Source organism: Pseudopodoces humilis, chromosome 10 (genome assembly GCF_049639895.1).
Source record: "Pseudopodoces humilis isolate 2021_Gansu_Grassland_sample_001 chromosome 10, ASM4963989v1, whole genome shotgun sequence".
Taxonomy (NCBI): Eukaryota; Metazoa; Chordata; class Aves; order Passeriformes; family Paridae; genus Pseudopodoces; species Pseudopodoces humilis.
In genome coordinates this window covers 4,392,247-4,412,613 of record NC_142209.1, presented here as the reverse complement: position 1 = coordinate 4,412,613, position 20,367 = coordinate 4,392,247, and the positions used below count along the sequence as shown (strand labels likewise).

The window sequence follows — 20,367 nt, the reverse complement described above, 5'->3', positions numbered from 1 at the left end:
TCAGAATATTGTGTCAAATATTTTTTATAATCAATTTTGAGAAATTTTCTGTTATAATGAAGATAATGATACAATAATAGTGAAGGCTGATGGTGTCTTTAAAAATCTTTTATAATGTGAACAACGTGGTGCTGTAAGTGAAGGCTTACTGATAGTTAAAAAATGGCACCACATTGTGGAGATACGGTTATTGGGAGCACTCCTTCCAAATGGAACATTGAAAATCAGAGCAGAATTACAAGTATTGACACTGCAGATTTGATTTCTGTCTTGTGTGTGTCTTGCTGGGGATGGATGTGCCAGGAAACGCCGTATGGTACCGCTCAGGGCTGGCCGGCACCGCGCTAGTGCTGACTGAGGAGGAGAGACCATAATAGCCTGCTATTTTTTATCTGTCACTGTCAGATACTTCTGTGATGCCTTCAACAGAGTTGAGAAAGAACAGATTAACATTTCAATTTATTAAACTTCCTCAGGAATTGAGTCAAGAACAAGCCCACTTCCTCTGTAAATCTGCACTGAGATGAAATGAGAATTAAATAAAAGATTGTGTGCAGTTGTTTATCTTTTGAAGATCTATAGGGAAAGAAAAATTGAACTTTTTGGACTCACTTTTATTGCCATGTTGTCTACATTTGTTAACCTTTCCAGTTACAAATATTTTAAGAAATCACACAAAACAGAAAAATGGACTTGCTAGAAATAAAATCTCTTAGAGTAACAGCATATTAGAAGCTGGGCTTAAATTCTAAGTAGGCATAGGTCAGTGCTGGAGCTGTCTGCCTTATTTCAGTACTATTTACCAGAGAGAAGTCAATGTCATACATGTTAGCTGGAAAAGGCCAGGAGCTGTCTGTTTGTTTTCCTTTTAGGAATACAGGCAAATAAATTCTGGCATTTAGACTGTGTATTTCCTCCTGCCCAATCCCTTTGCATCAGGCCTGATGGAGAGCTAAGTCTTGCTGAAGTCCTTATCAGCCACTGCTGTTTCATGTAAAGAGACTGGAAAGGTTTTCTTTCCCAGACTGCTATAATTAGCTTTTAATTAATTTAGAAGAAGGAGAATAGGTTTTCTCAGACTCCAGATGGATGACTAGAATTTGAATGTGGATGTCCAATTGCTGGTTTGCTGCATTCAAGCATCTGTTGACATGTCAAGAATCATGGTCTTTTTTGTTACAGAACAGGGAGTTGTTTTGTTGCAGAGTGGTTTACTAGACCCGGATGTTTGGCTTTTATGTAGTTAGATGAGTTATTTAAATCCAAAGGAAAAGCAACTTCAGTTTAATTCATCTGATGATCTACAGCTGTAATCTACTGTGGGGGCTTTGCAGCACTAGACCAGATATTAAAGTAAAAAGAAAGAAAGAAGGGTGTAGGATTTGACTGTGTGTGTGCTGCATGAGGAACTTCTTGAAGCTTTTGGATGTGTGTTCTTAAAACATTCAGATTATAATGATAGACAATTTTAAGGTCTTTTCAAAATGAAGGTTACAAGTAGTCTAAGGTGCTTGCATGTGAAATTCAGTCAACAGCAGAAATGCTGGAGGTGTGTAATACCATGTTCTGTATTGCCATGGGGACGGGGAACACAAAATGTTCTTACAGAATTGATAATAATTCAGGCTTGGACCAAGGAGTATTTTAATAGAGAATGGAACCTGAGAGGTTCTAGGAGAGGGTTTAGCATAACCCTTGACTCAAGGTCGTCCAGCTGTTCCTGTGATCATCCATAATTTATGTATCTTCCAATCATGGCTGCTGCTTGTTTATCCCCAAAATAACAAGGCTGATGATAAATGCTCAGCATGAGCAAAGGAAAAACAGTCTCACAACAGTCTGCAATCCAAGATAACTTATGAGAACAGAAGGTACCTTTTGGGTGATGTTGATAAATTTTGTCATGCTGAATGTTAAGGCTGCCTCTGTTTCAGAAAATGTTCTAAGATCTAGGTGAAAAAGATACCAGGGATGAGTGAGTGGTTTGAATAACCTCGTTTGGGCCTTAGAGGGGTGACACATCTAATGCCATGTTCACACTATGTCACTGAATTACTTTCCCCACTGCTCATGAAATAGTTTAGCCACCTGCTAGTTGATGTTCACTTGGTTGTTTTTTCTAGGAGTACAGTAAATTTCCATAATGCTTACTTAACACTAGTGCCATCTGCTGTATTGGAATAGCAGCATATCCTAAACAGTCTTGGCAAGCTTCAAAAACACTTTAGAAATAACTGAAGGAAAGTATCATAAATGGGAGAGTGATATTCCATGAGCAAATCCAGGAAGCTGAGCTAATTTGGGAAATGTTTTTAAAGAAGAGGATTGTGCAGTCTGCCTGTGGTGAAACACTTTCCATTGCTTTGTGCTTGGAATCTGAGGCTGTTAGGAATTTTCTAAATACGTAAAATCAAAATGTGAACTTTGCATTTGACTCATTGTTGGTAAAGGAAGACCAATGTCAGGGTTCAGAGAGATGAGGGCCAGAGCTGTGTTGTGGCAGGGAATGTGAGAGGATGAGGAATAACACTGGGAAGAAGAACAGAGGGAGTGCAGGGGGGCAGATGTTGATTCAGTGTGGGCATGCATTTTTCTTTGTGGTGTGTGAGCACAGGTAGAGGGGGAAGGAGGCACAGCTCTCTGTCAAGAGATGTTCTGAGCCCCTCACCTCATCTGCTCTCATGAAAACTGGGATCTGCAAGATTCCTTCTCCTCTGAGCACATCTAACAGGCGTTCCCTGTTTCCATACAGGAGCTGGAGGACCTCTCTTGCCTAAAGAGATGGGACCTCTTTCTTTCTCCTTGTGTGTGAGAACACCCTTGGTGCCGAGTGTGGATTTAGGCCCCTTTCTTTGTCCCTGTATTAATCAGGTTTGGAAAAAGGGACAGAAATGTCTAAAACCCCTGAAATTGAAAGCTTTGCGAACCAGAAAAGTAGAGTTAGTGTATGGCTTGGCTGACAAATGCTGCAAGCCCATAATCAGTTGCTGGTGAATTACGAATGTATCACTGCAGAAGTACCTCATGCAAGGGAGCAGTTTGATATGTGGAAAAGATTAAATTAAAATTCTGTAGCTGTAATTTTTATTCTCTGCAAACAGTCACAGAAGGTGGAAAGGAAAAAAATGTTATTCTCACAGCAGCCTCTACCTTCATTCAGCCACAGCAACATCTCAGCAGCAAATGACATGAAAACTACCCAAAACATGCAAATATTCACTCCTAAATCCTATTTATTTCTATTAAAAACAGCCAAACAAACAAAATTTAATGTGAAATCATACTAATACAGGTTCATGGTTGCCTGGTACTTATTGTGTGCTGTTTTATGCCACAAAATACAGAAAAGTGACACAAATCAATATGGAATCCCCTGGCATTTTTTGCCATCTCCCTGGTACCTACTTCTCTAATAGGTCAATCAACTGATTTTAATTGGGTGTGTGTATTTTTCATGGAATCATAGGATCAGGGGGCAGATTTCTGTGTTCTCTCCTTTCCTGTGTTGTAGCATTTCCTGGTGGGAGTTACTGTACAGGCAATATATATGGAGTCACTGGGGGAAGCCCAGGCTGAGAACTCATACATTAGCTGTAAGATCTCTTTGTAATTTGTCTTTTGTTTGATCTTTTCCCTTATTAAGAAAGCTGTATCTGTTGTTTACACAAAACCTGCTAATTCTTGTTGTGCCTTATTTAAACAGGAGTTTTAACCTTCTTTTCCTTTAGTCATCTTGTCATTGAACTAGAATAAATGTACAAGCTACATAAACACTGCCTAAAATATGTTAATTAATGCGCATGTCCCTGCAGAGCATGTTCAAGGCTGCCCTGCTTACAAAGGGAAGTTTGAGCTTCAGACCATATATTCATCTTGTCAACAAAACAAAGATGTTTATGACATTCCTAAAGTTTATTGTATGTTCTCAACATATTAGAGTTGCCAAGTAATTGTTTTGCTGGAACCCATCCAAAACATAAATAGAATTTTAATTCTCCTTTAGAGTCTGTAACCCCAATTACCCTCTATAGCTCCTCTGAAAGACTGTGCAACTGAACACATAATTATGAAACACTTTGGAATTACGAAACAATGTCAAGTTAACTTCAGTTGAATAGTTAGTCTCCCTTTAAACAAAGGAAGATTCAGTTATTAGAAAGCTGGAAGAGGTTCATGTCATGTGGGGCTTGAGATTTCCTAGCCCTTAAGGAGGTGCTTAGTTGACCCTTGTATCTGTCTTTTTACCTGGTGCTGAACTTTAGAAATATTTTATCAGTACCTTTTACATGTCATGCATATCTAGGGGGAAAAACCACAGATAAGGACATTGATGAATTAAATTTCCTTTTTTTTAAAAGAGATTAACTTCCTTTTGTTGGTGAAGATGGTGCCATGGGTATTGCTATGTAATGAAAGGAAGGTCTGTCAGGGGGGCTGGGATGGAGAGGGAGATGCTTTAATACTGAAAATTATATTTTCTCTCTAGGCTTCTATCATTAAACAGAAGCTTTAAACCAGGAAAGAAATTCTAAAGTCATCCCCAGTGCAAATGTTGTCCAGATACACACAACTAAATTGTTTGGCCTCACTCAGCTCTGTGCCTGGCTGTTGAATTTTGCTCCTAGCAAATATTGGTTTGCTGCCCCTTGACTTCCTTTTTTCCGGCCTCTAGGCAGATTTGCTGGGTCGGATGAATAAATCCGCCTCCTCACTTCAGCAGGAAGCCACAGGCAGCCTTTCTGTCACAGAGATCTCACTGAATGCAAACTGGGTCCCACAGAATTGCATCTTTACCAGTCTTACTTTGTTCCCAGCGTTCTTTCCAGGCCTTTTCAAAAGTTGTCTTGTTTCAGAGTGCAGAGGCACTCAAAGGGAGGACTCCTCAAAGAGGCTTCTATCTGCAGAAGGAATCCTGCCTTTGGAGGGAGTTATGGAACTGGGAAAACCTCTCACTAGACAAGAGTTAACAACTTAAGTTTTCCATTTACTTTCAGCCAGTCTTAATTTCAGTGCACATGTGTGATTTCATTTTTACATTCTCATGAGAGAGTTTCACTGGTTTGCCCATGAGAACATTACCTCCAGTGGTGGCTGGAAATTACAGGTTTTTTGACGTACAGTTCAAAGAAGCAGATGTTTCTATGAAGCACAATCTTTATGAATTAAATGGGGACTTCCTGCATGGTGAGTGTTCATCCCAGTACCAGCAGGTGTGAAGGGCTCTTCTGCTAAATGAGGCTCTTTTTTCTGGAGTAAGTGCTCCCATAAAGGAGAGCGTGTCTGTAAAGCAGAGGATGGTCAGTGTGGCAGTCAGCAGGAGCTGTTAGGGGGTTGAAATATGGTACAAACTCCAACATTCTCCCTTTGCTGACCCTTACCATACCACATTCATTGCTCTGAGTTGGGCTTGTTCCTTCCCCAGAACTCCTGAGTTTCATGAGCTCTCTTAAAAGTTTTCTAGGATTCTACGTAAGCTTAAGAGGGTCCTTAAGTAATACCTGATTCTGTGATGCAACATAATGATACGCCCCTCACCATTCCTGTGCTCTTACAAGTTCTTCTTTATAAGTGTATAATTTTACTTTTGACTGTTCTATATTTTAAAAAGTGTTAAGGTAATTATGAATAACTTTCACACATGCAAATCTTTTAAATCTCAAGATGAGATCTGCATGATATTTAAGTGTCTTGATTTGAAAGAGGCAGTGACCATTCCAGACACAAAACAGCAACAAAAAAACCCCAAAAAAAACCCCAACCCAGATATGGCATAAAAACCATTCCCAAGACATACAGCATTTATTTAAAAATGCCTACTTATGCATATGACCATTGGTTTTAAAAAGTAATTATCAAAAGCTCATTTCATATGGGCTCCATTCTCTTTTCCCCTCATGGATGATTTGTATGTACCTCCATGTTTCCATTATAAAATTGCTGGAGGGATATTGCTACCAATGATTTATATGTCTGGTACACTTCAGTATTTTTGGTCTTTCTTCTAAAATAGCTGAAGAAGTTTAAACTGAAGCTTATAAATCACTGTGTGGTAAATTAAGTAAAGCTTTAAATAAAGAGATTGTGTCAAAATGAGCTGAGACTTCTTTTTCATAATCATAACCATTAAACTTGGCTGTGGAAGAACAGTCTTGCATGAATTAGGACAAATAAGTCCAATAGGAAGATCAGGGGTTATGGGGAAGATGTTTCACTGCTTTGGAATCTAGAGCATCCCCCTCCAGTCCACCTTTTGGGGTGTATTGGCCCTGCAAGTCCTCACTGGTCAGCATGAAACTGCAGTCATTGATCCCTCAATTCTAAAATGCTGCATTGATTTAGGACTTATCTCTGCCTTGGAGGAAAGAGGAGGCTGCAGGTGTTTTTCTGTTGCTGAGAGTGGCAGAATGCTGCTCAGGACAGCTGGATAGGAAGGTTTTAAGTCCTTTAATGTTCTGATTTTAGGGTGTTTGAGCCTTGAACAAGTTACCTCGAGTAACAGGAGCAGGTCTGTGAGCTGCCCCTTGCCTGGTGGGGCTTGAAAAAGAGATTCTCAAGGCAGGTAGAAACCTATTTCTGCTGCAATAGCTGTTCATGTGAAGAGTGAATGGTATAAGAGGAGTACCAGATTTGATTCATTTGAATATTTGATTCATTTGAATTCAGGAGCAGTGTTAAGTTTTAGGCAGATCAGGAAAAAAAAAAAAAAAAAAGAAAACAACCAAAAAACGTTTAGAAAATAAATGAGAACTGGTGTACATTTCTCTATGGTTGTGCCAGAAAATACACAGAACACTAATTCCTCAGTAGTCCAGCTATTAGACATCATAGCCTTACTCATAACAAAATCTGATCAGTCTGTTAAGAATAAAACGCAGTGTTTGTGATGACTTGTTGTTATTTCTCTCATTTACAAATAGTATGCTTGTCAGTCCTCTCTGCTATAAAGTAAAAGTTGTGAATGGCATGACTGTGTGGAATTAACTGTTGACTTCAAAAAAATATTTGAAATAAACCTGAAAGTACTATGAACTTACTTCACTACTGCTGGAGCTCTGGTATTATCATTGTCATGACTGAAAGTCACAACTGGACTTCTGTTTTTCTACATTTCTCGATTAAAAAGAAGTACATGAAGCCAAACAACTTGAAATAATTGTTATCCCATTTGGAAGAAGAGTTTCCTAGTGATGAAGCAAGATTCAGTCCTGCTGCAATTGTGACCTCTAGTGGAAAAAACCAGTTTGTTATCAATGATAATGCAGTGAATTGCAAAGTAATTCAGTGTTGCAATATTCATTATGTTTGATGTTGCAGCATTTCCAGGACTCATTAATGGTACAATCCCTTCAAGGCACCGTATTATCTACATTAAAAATACAATTTATTCCTGAGAAAGCTTCTGTTAAGTCTCAGCATGATTTTATAAAAGCTGATTTTTATAGAAACATGGTCTCAGGCTTTCAGGAAGAGGATTTGAAACACGTTCAATTGCAGAAGCAGAAATTGCTTGGAGAACGTTGCCTTGTCACAAGCCTTGTTGTTATCCCACAACAGTATAATATAAATGCAGTATTACTTGTGTGCAAATCTGTTGGGATGTTTCTAAATACCAGCTCTGGGAGCCATTGTAAGGAAAGATTTATCATGCCATTAAACAAGGCAAGAAGATTTGGAAAATATAATCGAGGAAAGCAGTCTGAACACGAAGCACATGGTACAGCAAACAAGAACTGCATTTGGTATTTTTCATATTTGGAATAATAATATCTTGAATAATTTCCACTGGCTAGTACCTAATGCTAATAAAGATGATTGTAAAGGTCACTGTAATTCAACTATATCATTACCAGCTGCAGACAATTTATTAAAACCTCTGAGTCCACTGTGTTTAAGACCCCCAGACCTGTTTCAAATATTCTTGTAAGATGTTTTTTTTGTTTGAATGTATATGGTGCATGCCTCTGCAACCAAGTGATCAATTCCATAAAAGAGGTCTTAAGGAAAGGGGCACATTCTGGTCAAAGGACAGAAGCATTTACTTACATTGCCGTCTCTACTCCCTTCTGAATTCAGCAATAGCCTTTGGATTCATGTCTTCTTAGTAGCATAAGGTCCCATCTTGGTGATTAAAGGTTGAATTGTTTCTTTTGGGGTCTGAGTAAGTGTGGTTTGAGATGTGATACGAGTTTGCAGTGTCTAGGTTGTTAAAGTTGTTCTACTCTTAGCATTCCAAGGGTTAACACAAATGAGTTATATTGTAATCAATTCTAAAAGCTTTAGTTTCACATCCTCTATTCTAAGTCTGAATTCAGAGCAGTTTGTTAAGCATGTGTCACAACATTCAGTACCATTTTGGATGGGTTTCATAGGTCTCTGATGGAATCCATCCTGAACAATTGCAAATTTGCATCCCCAGACATCTCTCTCTGTCCAGACAGTTGCATTTGTGAATTTTAACACCTGCCACTGAGACTTATGAGAGTTAAAGTCAGAAGCTTTTCCCTGAGAAATACAGATGCCAGTCACATTGTGCATGGAAGGCCTTGTCCTGAGGTCTGTTGTAGCCATGACTACGATCTCCACAGCCACAGCTTTCCAGCTTGCACCTGCTTGATCTTATATGGTGACTCTGGAGCTTTCTTAATCGTGATGTATCCATGCCACTTGTTCTCTGATCTTGATGGTGGTGAAGGAGGTGAGAAGCACCTGGAATGGTCCTTCCCACTGTGGTTCCAAAGTCTTTTCTGCAAGAGACTTTACATAGACATAATCTCCAGGTTGCACATTGTGTACTGGCCCATCCAGCCCCCTACACTGTGTTCCTAATACATGTTTCCTAATATTTTGAGTTATTTCCCTAGGGCCACCATATATTCTGTTATAGTTTCTTCCCCCACTTGTGCTGATGTTCCCTTCTATGGCCTATTCTGACCTATTCCCTTCTATTCTGACCTATTGCATAAGGTCACCCATGTAGGATCCCAAAGGGACTCAGTTTTTCCTTTGCCCTTGGCTTCATTTGCCTGTGTAAAAGAGCTAAAGGAAATGATTGAGGCCAATGCAGATTGACCTCCTGTCCTAATTTCACAATTTGCTGTTTGATTAAATGATTCATCTTCTCCACTCTGAAAAATCAATTTGTCATTGTTAGCTAGGTCCATTCCTTCTCCCAATTTCTGGCTTTGGGGTATTTTTGGGATTAGTCTGGAGGCAGAGATCCCGTTGTCGGGTTACCTGCCTTACTGTAATGTATAAATTTCTAATTATGATGTCCTGAGTCAGGTGCTTATACAGGGTCTCTGCTCCCCAGTGCCTCTTCCTATGTTCCTCCCTTACTACTGAAACACATTCAATTGCAGAAGCAGAAACTGCTTGGAGAACGTTGCCTTGTCACAAGTCTTGTTGTTATCCCAAAACAATATAATATAAATGCAGTATTACTTGTGTGCAAATCTGTTGAGATGTTTCTAGATACCAGCTCTGGGAGCCATTGTAAGAAAAGATTTATCATGCCATTAAACAAGGCAAGAAGATTTGGAAAATATAATCAAGGAAAACAGTCTGAACATGAAGCACATGGTACAGCAAACAAGAACTGCATTTGGTATTTTTCATATTTGGATGAAGACAAACCTATTTATAATCTTAAATTATCAACATGTAGGCTGTAGACTTTCTTTAATCTTCAAATAAATGCCTATTGTCCTTGTATTTCTCACTGATGCATTTCTCTACATTTGTATTTCCAGCTTCTGCAAACCAACAAGCAACTGCTGGATACAGACAGCAGCTTGTGTAGCTTTGAAATAGTTTTGACTTTTGGCTAAATGTAGTAAAAATAAGGTGTCTTGTGTACTTGTGGGATTGTCTTTGTTCTATTTTGGGTTTTTTTTTACAGTTTGAGTATGAAAGAATGTACCTGATAAATCATAGCTATGATTTATATGTTATGTGGCAGAAATCCTATCACCTAAAATATTTATTACATTTTGTTGATGACCTGCTCATGACAATATCCTGCAGTGTTCACGAAAGCAAGCATTGGCAGGCACTGAAAGGATGGGAGGGACAACCTGTCACATCCATAGCACCTGAGTCACTGAAGTTTCCCAAAACCCCAAAGAGCCATCATCTTCCCCCAGTGTGGGAGTTTGGAAACTGCTTTGGGGCTTTAATGAGGAACTTCCAAGTGTAGCAGGAAAAGGAGAGCGTTCCCTAGGGAATTGCAGCATTGAATTGTGCTGCCCCATAATGATAAGTATGAAAAGAGGTTTGTATGCTGGGACTGATTGAAGTCTCTTTCTTCTTATTTTCAGGGTATGAACATAATCTTCCATGTGGCTCTGGCTCTTTTAAAGGTAAGTAATTTTTTTTTTTTTAATTTATTTTGTTTTATTAAACTAAAATACTGAATATCTTAATTATCTTAATATCATGTCTAAAGGAACAATAATAGTGGGACCTCTGGAGAAGGGAATGAGGGAGAAATATCCATTTGGGTAAAGGTGTCTTCAAAATTGTACTCATAACAGATATGTTTTTATTAAACTTAATCGTATGCTAAAGCTTGTGTAACAAGGGATGCAATCTAAAGATTTAAATGTCTCATGTAATTACTGTTAAGAAAACAATTCAGATTCATCTCACAGCATATCTGTTTTGTGTCTGGGTTCTTTTGTATAAAACGTGATTGACTGGTATCAAATGTGTTTGTGATATTGAGAGAGGAATAGAAATCTCTAATACAGGGAACTTCTGTCCTTGGCCTGGCTACAAAATTTACCTAAACAAGTAAACCTGTAGGTAAAGCACTGGATGCAGTGAGATGAACTCAGAATTAACTTACACACCTTCTACCAGTTGGCTCTAGTTCAAATCCAGCCCACATGCAAGCACATAGTTTGGAATTTGAAATGCCACCTTTGAGTTCAGATGAAATTCCCAGAAATAACTTAGGCCGAAGCTCAGCTTGTCACTCCTAACACACCCACCCCATAATGGGGATGCAGACTAGAACCACTGGATTGTTGCTGGTCTTCCAGTGGGATTTCCTTGTAATTTTCCTAGAAAAAGCAAACAGCTACTTACTGAATTATTCAGCAATGAGCAATTCTCAGATTCAGTGTCTATGGCACAAAGTCCTATGGCAGAAGTGCTCCCCACCAGGAATATACAACTATATGCTGCTGTGAACAGAGCAGTTTGAAATTTTCAAACATGTATATTTTCACAGAATCACAGCATCTCCTGAGTTGGAAGGGACCCAAAGGGTCATTGAGTCAAACTTGAGGGCAGGTGACTTCAGTGAAGTACTGCAGTGTAGACAGGAGATAGTGCATATCCCTACGGTGAGGAAATGTCACAAATAACTTGTGTTTTACACAGCTGATGTGGAAAACGGGGTTGTGACTCTACTTGAGTGCATTTATTTAATGAAGACTCCTATAAACAGGAAATTGGTTTAATATATCTTTCCAGGGAAGTGCTCCTACACAAATCTAAATTTGTAAAAAGGAGGGAGGGAAATGTGTGCTCTTTTCTTCATGTTTCATGTTTTATTTGCAACTGTGTGGGCTTGTTAATATTCCAGTTTTCGAGGCCAGTATGAATAATGGGAAATCTGGTAAGTTATGGCATGATAATGAGGAAAGGAAAGGAAGAACCCAGCTAACACCCAGCAGGTTTGCTGCAGTCATAGTAGGAACAAGTTCTGGGAAGAGGCAGCGGCACCAACTAACAGATCCTAAAACTAAAGAAGAAAGAAGAGTACTTGAACAGAGGTGAAGATGGCTAACAGGGTTTTCAGGGATGGAGAACTTAGTTCAATGTTGTTATGAAGGATGGCTTTGGGATCACCTGCTTTACATTTCCTGGTGCTGTGAGAGGGAAGGGTTGAACCAAAGTTAGCAGCGGAACAACTGTTTAGAAAATATAACTTTGGAAAGAATTCATGGGTGTCATACAGTAAATAAGGATTTTTTTTTTCCTGCTGAATAATTAGCCCTGTTTCTTTTAACCACAGGTGTTCAATCTTTTCATTTTATATAAACCCCATGACATGCTGCTTCTCCAATTGAACTTTTCTATTTGGATATTCCAGAGCAAAATTTAATAATGTAATTTGTCACTCTTATTTATGACTATTTTCTAAGTTTAAGAGTTGGGTTTAATTCTGCTTGTAGCAGTTGTAGCAGTTCTTCTTGCATGTGTATGCTATAGCTGCCTGTTCTAGCAGTAATAAACACTAAATAAATGGTAAAGGAGGTTTTATTCTGAGAAAGTATTTCTATAGTGCAGCCAAAAACAAGTACAAAGAAAATCAGGGTAAAAAAAGATAAGCTTCTAAGTCAGAAACACTCACCTAAGAGCACAGTTCCACAGTGGCATGGAGATGGAGCTGGTGCTTACATACAATTGGATTAGCATTATAATTTGCTTTCAGCAAAAAAAATCTCTTCTGTTAGGGAAGAGAATAGTTGAGAACTGAAGTAATTTTTTTCCTATTCAAATGTGTTCTTAATCTCTCTTAATCATTAGGAGCAAAGTGGTTTAGTATAATGCTCTTTTCTAGTTAGAGAACCTGAAAATGCTGCAGAAAAACTGCCTTAAAAACTGTGTTTGAGAATTCTTGTTTGTCTCTGATTCTGGAGTGAATGAAAACAACTCCTAAGGATTTGTTCTTTGTTAAAACAGAGTAATTATTCTCTCATCCAGAACCTCTTGGATTATTTGATGTTTGGGTAAGGGAATCCCTCATCAGTGGAATACTGGAGCCTTTACATTTTTGTGTAAATGCCGTTTTCCTTGCATATAGTGAAGTGTGTGCATCCAGATCCCTCACTAAATGGCAGTGGAAGAGAAGCTTTTATCTGTAACTCTCCTGTACTCAGTGCTGTGTCTCACGGCTCCAGCTGCTGGTGCTCACAGAGAATGCTTGTTAGTTTGGAAATGACAGCGCTACTTCTGTGACCAATTGCCTGAGACATCTTGGTGCAGTCATCCTCGGAAAAGAAACATTTCAGACACGCAGGAATCCTTCCTCTTTCCTTCTCCCACATTCTGAGTATGCTTGTAGCAATGAACAGCTAGAGGATTAAAGTTCTTTAGCTGTGAAAAGCCATCATTTGTGTATTAATCTGATTTCTTTTCAAAGGAAAACATGGCGGTTTTTTCTGTAGCATCCAAATGTTGGGCTTCACAGCCTGCTCAGGGTCCCCAGCTGGTGGCACTGTTTTACACTGGGAGTCGTTGACTTTTATCATGTAGAGACTGCATCTGAATTACCAGTCAGGAACCTGAACTGGTAGAAATCCTAATTCCTCACCTCTCACTTTCTGAGCAGTGGAAAATGCAGTGAAGCACTGGTGTGTGAAGAGAACCCAAAAGTGGAAAAAGACTGCATAAATATCTGTGGTTTAAAAGAACCCAACAAACAGCATTGGTATTTTAATTTTAAAAATCACAATTAAGATTATTAAAGAGAACGATGGAGGAAAATTTACCCTTCTAGTGCCAGCACACTTCCTAATCCCATGTGTCATCAACTGGTTTGTTTCTTTGCTGGTAATTAAAAGCATTAAAATCCTCACATAAGCTAAGAAAAATAACTAAATTGTAAGCTTTCTCTCCTATTTTAGTATTTTATGGAATCATAGAATGTCCTGAGCTGGAAGGGACCCCCAAGAACCCTCAAAGTCCAACTCCTGTCCCTGCACAGACACCCCAGCAATCCCACCGTGTGCATCCCTGGGAGCATTGTCCAAACTCTCCTGGAGCTCTTGCAGCCTTGGGGCCCGTGTCCATTCCCTGGGGAGCCTGGGCAGTGCCCACCACCCCCTGGGGGAGGAACCTTTCCCCGATCTCCAGCCTGGCCCTGCCCTGGAACAACTCCAGCCATTCCCTGGGTCCTATCACTGGTCACCAGAGGGATTTCGCTGATTAATTCTTACATCTTGTTTATGATCTTAGAACTTGGCAAAAGTAGCTAAAGGCAAACTACTTTGGGATTAGCAAACTGAGGCAAGAATTAAAATACATGACTGTGTAGAATTCAGGCTCTAGATTTACCACTGCTGCAGCTGCTAATTCCTGAAAAGGCAGGAAAGAGCACATGATCACTGAAAATATAAGAGTGAACCAGAAGCTTTAAATGGTGCATGTTCAAACCTTAATTTTTTAGGGTTCATCTACTCACAGGGTGTGTGATCCACAACACAAGCTCAGCACTTGGCTTACTGAGTTTTAATCTGTGTGACTGTTAAAAAAGGTGTTGTTTAATGCTAGAGGAGAGCCTAAGTTATGATCAGGAAGGTTTATAATACTGAAAAGAAAATGGGTAGAAAATAGTGAGAAACGTTTTTGTTACTGCTTGTGTTTTCCAGCCAGTGCTTTGTTATCTTATGGAGATTTACTTGGGTCCCTATAATATCTTAAGCCCTGTACTTTCCTACGTCATTCCTTGAACTCAGGTCAAGGTGAGCAGCATTTCTAATGGGGCTTGTGAGTTCTGACACTCCTCTCTGCATGTGAGCAGGAGATACCTGAGTATTACATGAACAGGACAGCTGTGTTTCTTGGTTATTTCTGCTGGCACCTTTTGGTCTCAAAATTCTTTGTGTCAGTCAGTGTCCCAGACATCAGGGAGCAGTATCCCAATTGCAATGGCAGGGATGGCAGGTTTAGATTTTAAAATGTGTCAAAATTACCCTGTATAAGGAGGGTTCTTTATTACCTTTATTTCATTCTGCATCTGGACTGAAAAGGACCTCCTGGGCTGAAGAACTGTTTCTCTGCTCTATTGTGCCATTATCTGACACAGCATCCATTTCTGAACTTGTACCAGCAGCTTTCAGAATTGCTGGTGGAAGGCCATTTCTCTTAGTCCTGATAAAATTTATTACTGGTTGTTTTACCCTCAGCTGTTCTTACATCAGCATTGTCCTTCAACTTAAACAGTCCCCTTCCATCAGCACTCACATTTGCTTTTATCACCTTGAAGTGTTTATAGATACCATTCACATTGTTTATTAAATAACCCAATATTCTCAGTGTTGTTTAACTCCAGGGCATCTTAGCCATTCTCTTCTGCATCACCTCCAGAGGTGACTGGATCTTTAAGAGAGGTCACATTATGTTTTCTGTATTCATGTTGTATTTTCTTATTTCTAAAGAATCTATTTGTTCTGATAACTCTTGAGGACTGTGTTGTGCTCTTATGATTGTATAAAATATTATTCCTGACTAACCAGAGGATTCCACAAATACGATTTCCCCACCTTAGGACGGAATTTGTGTTAAGAGCACAAATTTTGAATAAAATTGTGCTGTACTTCTGTATACACTTACATTTCAATTCTTGAGGAACACATAATCAATTGTAGGTTTTCTTTTTTCACTTTGTCTTCCTCGGGCAGGTATCTTGACCTGACCCCTCTCAGATTTTGCCCATCAGTTCTCTCCTGAATTACCACTTGCACCAGAACCTTAAAATCAGATCTGAAATTTTGTTCTGTATTAAAGGCACAGTTTTCTGTTTGTGAGAATGGAGGTAGTCAGAACAGTCATCTGTCTTGGAGCACCTTAGATCCTGCTGATCATGGGGAAGTTCTACCCATTTCCTCAGGGATGTGTGGCAGTAGAAACTGAAATGACCAGTGTGACATCCCTTGGGATTGTGCCTCCGTTTATCATCTGCTCTTGAAATTATCTCTTGCCACAATCTAGCCTGGGGCATTCATGTTTCAAAAGTAGTGTTGTCTTTTAAGGAAATGAAGAGGGAAAAATCCAAGGGGTTCAAGTCATCACGGCGAGTAAGGAAATCAGTTTTATGCCTCATATGAAAGCAAGCAATGTAAGAAGAAGCTTAAGCTGAGCAACTAACTTCTTCCATATCTTACAGAAATTTTGTATAATCTTATTGGCTAAACCTCTGAAGCCAAATGTGAAGATTGCACATGTGCTTGTTTTAGGTAAAACTTGCATATTACCAATACAGATAATTAAAAAATGTCAGTTGTCTTTGAGTCAGGAATGAAATTGTGGCAATTACTGTAATTTTCTGAGAGGTGTCAGATGAAAAGTGCACTAAGACTGTAGGTAATGAGACTTAGACCTTGTGTTGAAGAGTGAATGTGGTTGTTTGAGTCTTGCTCTGTTCTTTCTTTGTATTTGCAATGGCTCAAGGAGCCTGAACTGATTTTTAAGACAACACTGTTTTAAGCCAGTAATTGATGAAATGACAAGCAGGACTCCCTTCCAGCCAGAAATGGGTTTGATTCTAGGTGAGCTGGTTTAGTCCACCCTGTAATTGCATTACATTTTCAAAAGGCTCTTCTCAAGAAAAAAACAGAAATGTCCTCATTAGAATCTAAGGCAAAATAGATGTCCTTTATTTTTATACCCTCTTTTTTATATCTTCTTCATGTAGCTGATCCCAGGGTAAGAGCTGACACCTTAGGAAGTGAAGAGGATCCTGACTCTATGGATCTAGAGATCAGAACCTTCTGTTCTCTTTTAAGGCCTTCTGCATTGAGCAGAGCACAAGAAATTCAGGCCTTAAGAGGCTCTCAGATTACTGCTTTTGTATTTCTAATTTCTAAACTGAAGATGTCCTTAAATTTTAAGTTCTTCTGGACTGAATAATTCTTCCCCCAGACCCACTCCCTCCATCCCAAAAACCTGTCATGGTTGACTTGTTGGAGATGATCTCTTTCAAAAGATAAATCTGTGCCTGAAAAAAATGTCCAGAATCATTCAACTCCCAGACTGATTTTCCAACCTTAATATAACCAATTTTCTATTTTTAGAAATCCATATTTATTAGTGTGTTGAAAATCCATCCTGTGCTGATTAGCTGCTCTCTCAGCCCATTTGATTTCCTCCTCAAAATCAGTTCTGTTCCTATTAGGTGAATGTTCACTGTAAGTTTTGAATTTTGAGAGTGGAGACATACACTTTTCAAAAAGAAGACTGATAGCAGAGTTGACCTGGATTTGTTTAGCAGCACTGAACCCTGATTTAGATATTAATGACTTCTATTATATCATGCATTGGTAATTTCTAGATGTTGGAAAGCAAAGGTGGTGTATTGAGGGTTACATACAGTTCTGACTGAAACCATTACTTCAATTATTATTTTTAATATAAATTAAATATAGTGTGTATATCTCATGTACATAGCAAATCTTATCATTCATTGGGAAAATATTTCCTCCAAGTATTTAACTGAAGTGAATGAAAATACATAAATTGTCATTCCACACCAGACTTGTACTGGTTTGTCTACCCCAGTTTCTCATTGCCAGCAGCAGATATGTGGGAAAGACTTTAAAGAACAGGACAATAAAACTCTTTTCTTTTGCCTCTGGCAATTTATGTCTTGAAAACTTTGAGAAAGAAGTGGTGTCTCATGTTTAATAATTCTACATGGATTGTTATTTCATGGCTTTTTTTGTTGGCTTTTTGAACACATGTAAGTGAGTAGCCACAGGGATTTTCTCAGTTTAATGATTATTTTGTTTGCTTTGGACCTGTCACCTGTGACTTTCACATTCCTGGGTCAGGAGGCATTTTGGACACTTGGTATCTCATCACTTTCTCTACAACACTCAGAACTTTATAACTTGCATATCCCTCATTTCTGTTTTCCAGGCTTAATAATCATAGTTTGTGTTTATATCCTCCTTTGGAGGCTTCTGATTCTCTCTAAATACTTCTCCATTATCCCCTTTTTGAAATGGAAGGACAAACATAGTGAATAATACCAGAGGAGAATTCCACATGAAGTTACACTGAAGGATAATGGTGTTCTCTGTTTGGATCTCTGCTCTTTTCCTGTTAGTTCCTATCATTTCATGCGTTTTGTTGACCTCCACTGCACACTGATCTGATATTTTCATAGTACTCTCCACAAGTCCCAGGTCCACTTGACTCCCAAGATCCATTTCTAGGTAGCAGTTGTCAGCTCACAGTCTGTTATTTATGTGGAAAATTGATGCTGTTCCCCATATGCATCAATTTAGATTTATCTGCATTGACTTTCCTTGGCTGTTCTACTGTCCAGTCACTCAGTCTTTTATGGCCCTTCTGCAGTTCTTTATTATAACCCCTGTCTTTAAAACCCTGAATAATTTAGGAGTATCTGTAGACATTGTCATCTCATCCTTCACCCTCTTTCCAAGCTGTTTAAGAGCAGCCCAGCCAGCATGGATCACTGCTGGAACCTGCTATGGAAATCAGCTGGTTTGGTGTGTTCTCTATAATAATCATCTATATAATAATGTAGCCTTTGCTAAATCCAGATTACACAGTTGTAATGAGCCCCGAAGAACAGAAAGGACAAAGTAATTTCTGATAAGAGGTAAAGTTCTTATTGTGGCCATGTCATTCATGTGGATTTTCAGAGCTGTTCTGGTGCTGAATGTCATACCCTTTTACAGGAGTAGGCTTGAAAGGTAACTTTCTTTTTTCTTCCCATCTTAATCTATTTAGCTTTTCAAAGTCATTTTAGCCACTAAAAGACAGAGATTTAGTATTTTAAAATACAGAGATTTATAAAGGACTACCCATCAAGATCCTTGCTATGTTGGTACAGAATATAGATACTTTCAAGTCATATTCTATATGGTCTTGTTTACTTTGAGACTATATTGGCATTTGTTTCTTCTGAGTTCAGTGAGCCTCAGCTGTGTAAGTCTGGGCAGCTCTGAACTGCATCAGAGCCGTGTGAGTGAGCAGGCATTTCATGGATAGGAAGGCCAGAAACAGAGTTTACCTGCACTTAAAGACCAGATAGTCCATGAAATAGAAGTCAAAGCATAAGTAGTATGTGTTTATCTTCAGACATCTTAGTTACTTAGTTATTACCTTTTGGGCCATTTTTACTTCTTAAGTTCATTTCAGTCAGGCTTTTCTGAAGAATTTGGGACAGTAATCCAATGGCATACCTGAAGGAAAAATCACAATTCCTGGTCAGACATGGATAAAAATAAGATGTAGTGTTCAATAAGAATGGTAGGAAGTGTAAAAATCTGAATGATGGTTCACTGTTATACTGTGTGAAAGGAGTTGCTGAAAAACATGGAGCAATGGATTTCAGCTGATAAAATTAAGGAGATTTTTTGGTCAAGATTTGGAAATTTTTGTATTTGAAACTTCTTCTTAAAAAATATCCAGGCCTGATGTAAAAAATATGATGGTAGTAGACTACATCTCTTGGGAAAGTAATCCTGCAGGTAATTTCCTCATTTCTAAAAATTTGCACCTCATTTACAACCTGTACTCATCTGGTTTTAACCTCTAACTATTGGATCCCATTACAAATTTTTAGACTTATAGACTTTATTTAATCATCAGTTAATTCCATTTTTTCATAAGCCCAGATCTTACCCAAAATGAACCAAACCTGAATTTCTGTGAGGATCAGAGCTATTAGCTGATTAAAGTCTAACTTATACAATAAAGAGTTAAAGGCTTTTTACACTGCTGGTGCTCTGAATTCCCCATCCTATTGCCTGTTTTGCCCTCGGGTCGCTGGTGACTGTGCCTGATCAGTTCTGTAACTTCCTTCCCAACACCCACACATACAGTGCTCTTCTTTCTTCCTTTTTAATGTTCTTAGCAAGGTTTTTGTTCACACAGAGAAGTAGAACCTGATGTTTCTAGAATATCACACTTACCAGCATGTGTTGAAAATAGAATTCAGAAATAGGCACAGCTGCCTCCTTTCCTTTCAACGCTTTCCTACAAACACGCAGTCTGGTCGTGTCACCTGTGGTGTTACCTGTGTGCAGAGCCACAGACTGAATAATAAACCTGAATCTCTGGAGTTTGGAAAGAACAGGAGAGTTCCCATCACAATCCTGACTACAGCCTTAAACTGGAATGAAATGTGTGTTGGTTGTGGCATCGTTGTCCTGAAGAGAGTCATGGCTTCTGCCCACAAGGCCCTCGGTGAACTCCTTCATCTCAGCCTGGCAGAATTGCAGCTGCCTTTGCAGATTTTCATCTGCAAAACGCTGGTTTGCAACCTGAGGGATTTAAATCAGCTTTCAGAGCACCATCTGTGCTAAAGATGTGCTGCTGCACATCTGCAGGTGCTTTAGCTGAGTCAGTCCTGTATCATCATCCTTGAGGCCTCATTGGCGTCTTCTGTTGCATTTGATCTCTGACTTCTGCTTTAATGCTTTTCCCATCTCCTTCATGTGTCACCTCAAGCCAACAATATGTTGATGATTTCCGTAGTTTAGCTACTCATTAACATGTTTATTATTTTAAATAATAAAAATAATCTCCATCCTACAGATATTTACTTTGCATTGGTATTTTAAGTAAATATGTTTTTTCTTGATATGTTAGAAAAATGATTTT

General features: G+C 38.9%; 1 protein-coding gene across 2 annotated transcripts in view; it reads left to right on the top strand.

Annotated features, from left to right (window-relative positions):
- RABGAP1L (RAB GTPase activating protein 1 like) overlaps nucleotides 1-20,367 on the top strand; it is a 226,527-nt gene that overhangs the window by 135,600 nt on the left and 70,560 nt on the right. For both annotated transcript variants that reach the window (XM_088060662.1, XM_088060661.1), the window contains exon 18: nucleotides 10,317-10,358. In XM_088060662.1, the coding sequence (XP_087916788.1) occupies nucleotides 10,317-10,358 (42 nt within the window). The remainder of the gene's footprint in view (nucleotides 1-10,316; nucleotides 10,359-20,367) is intronic.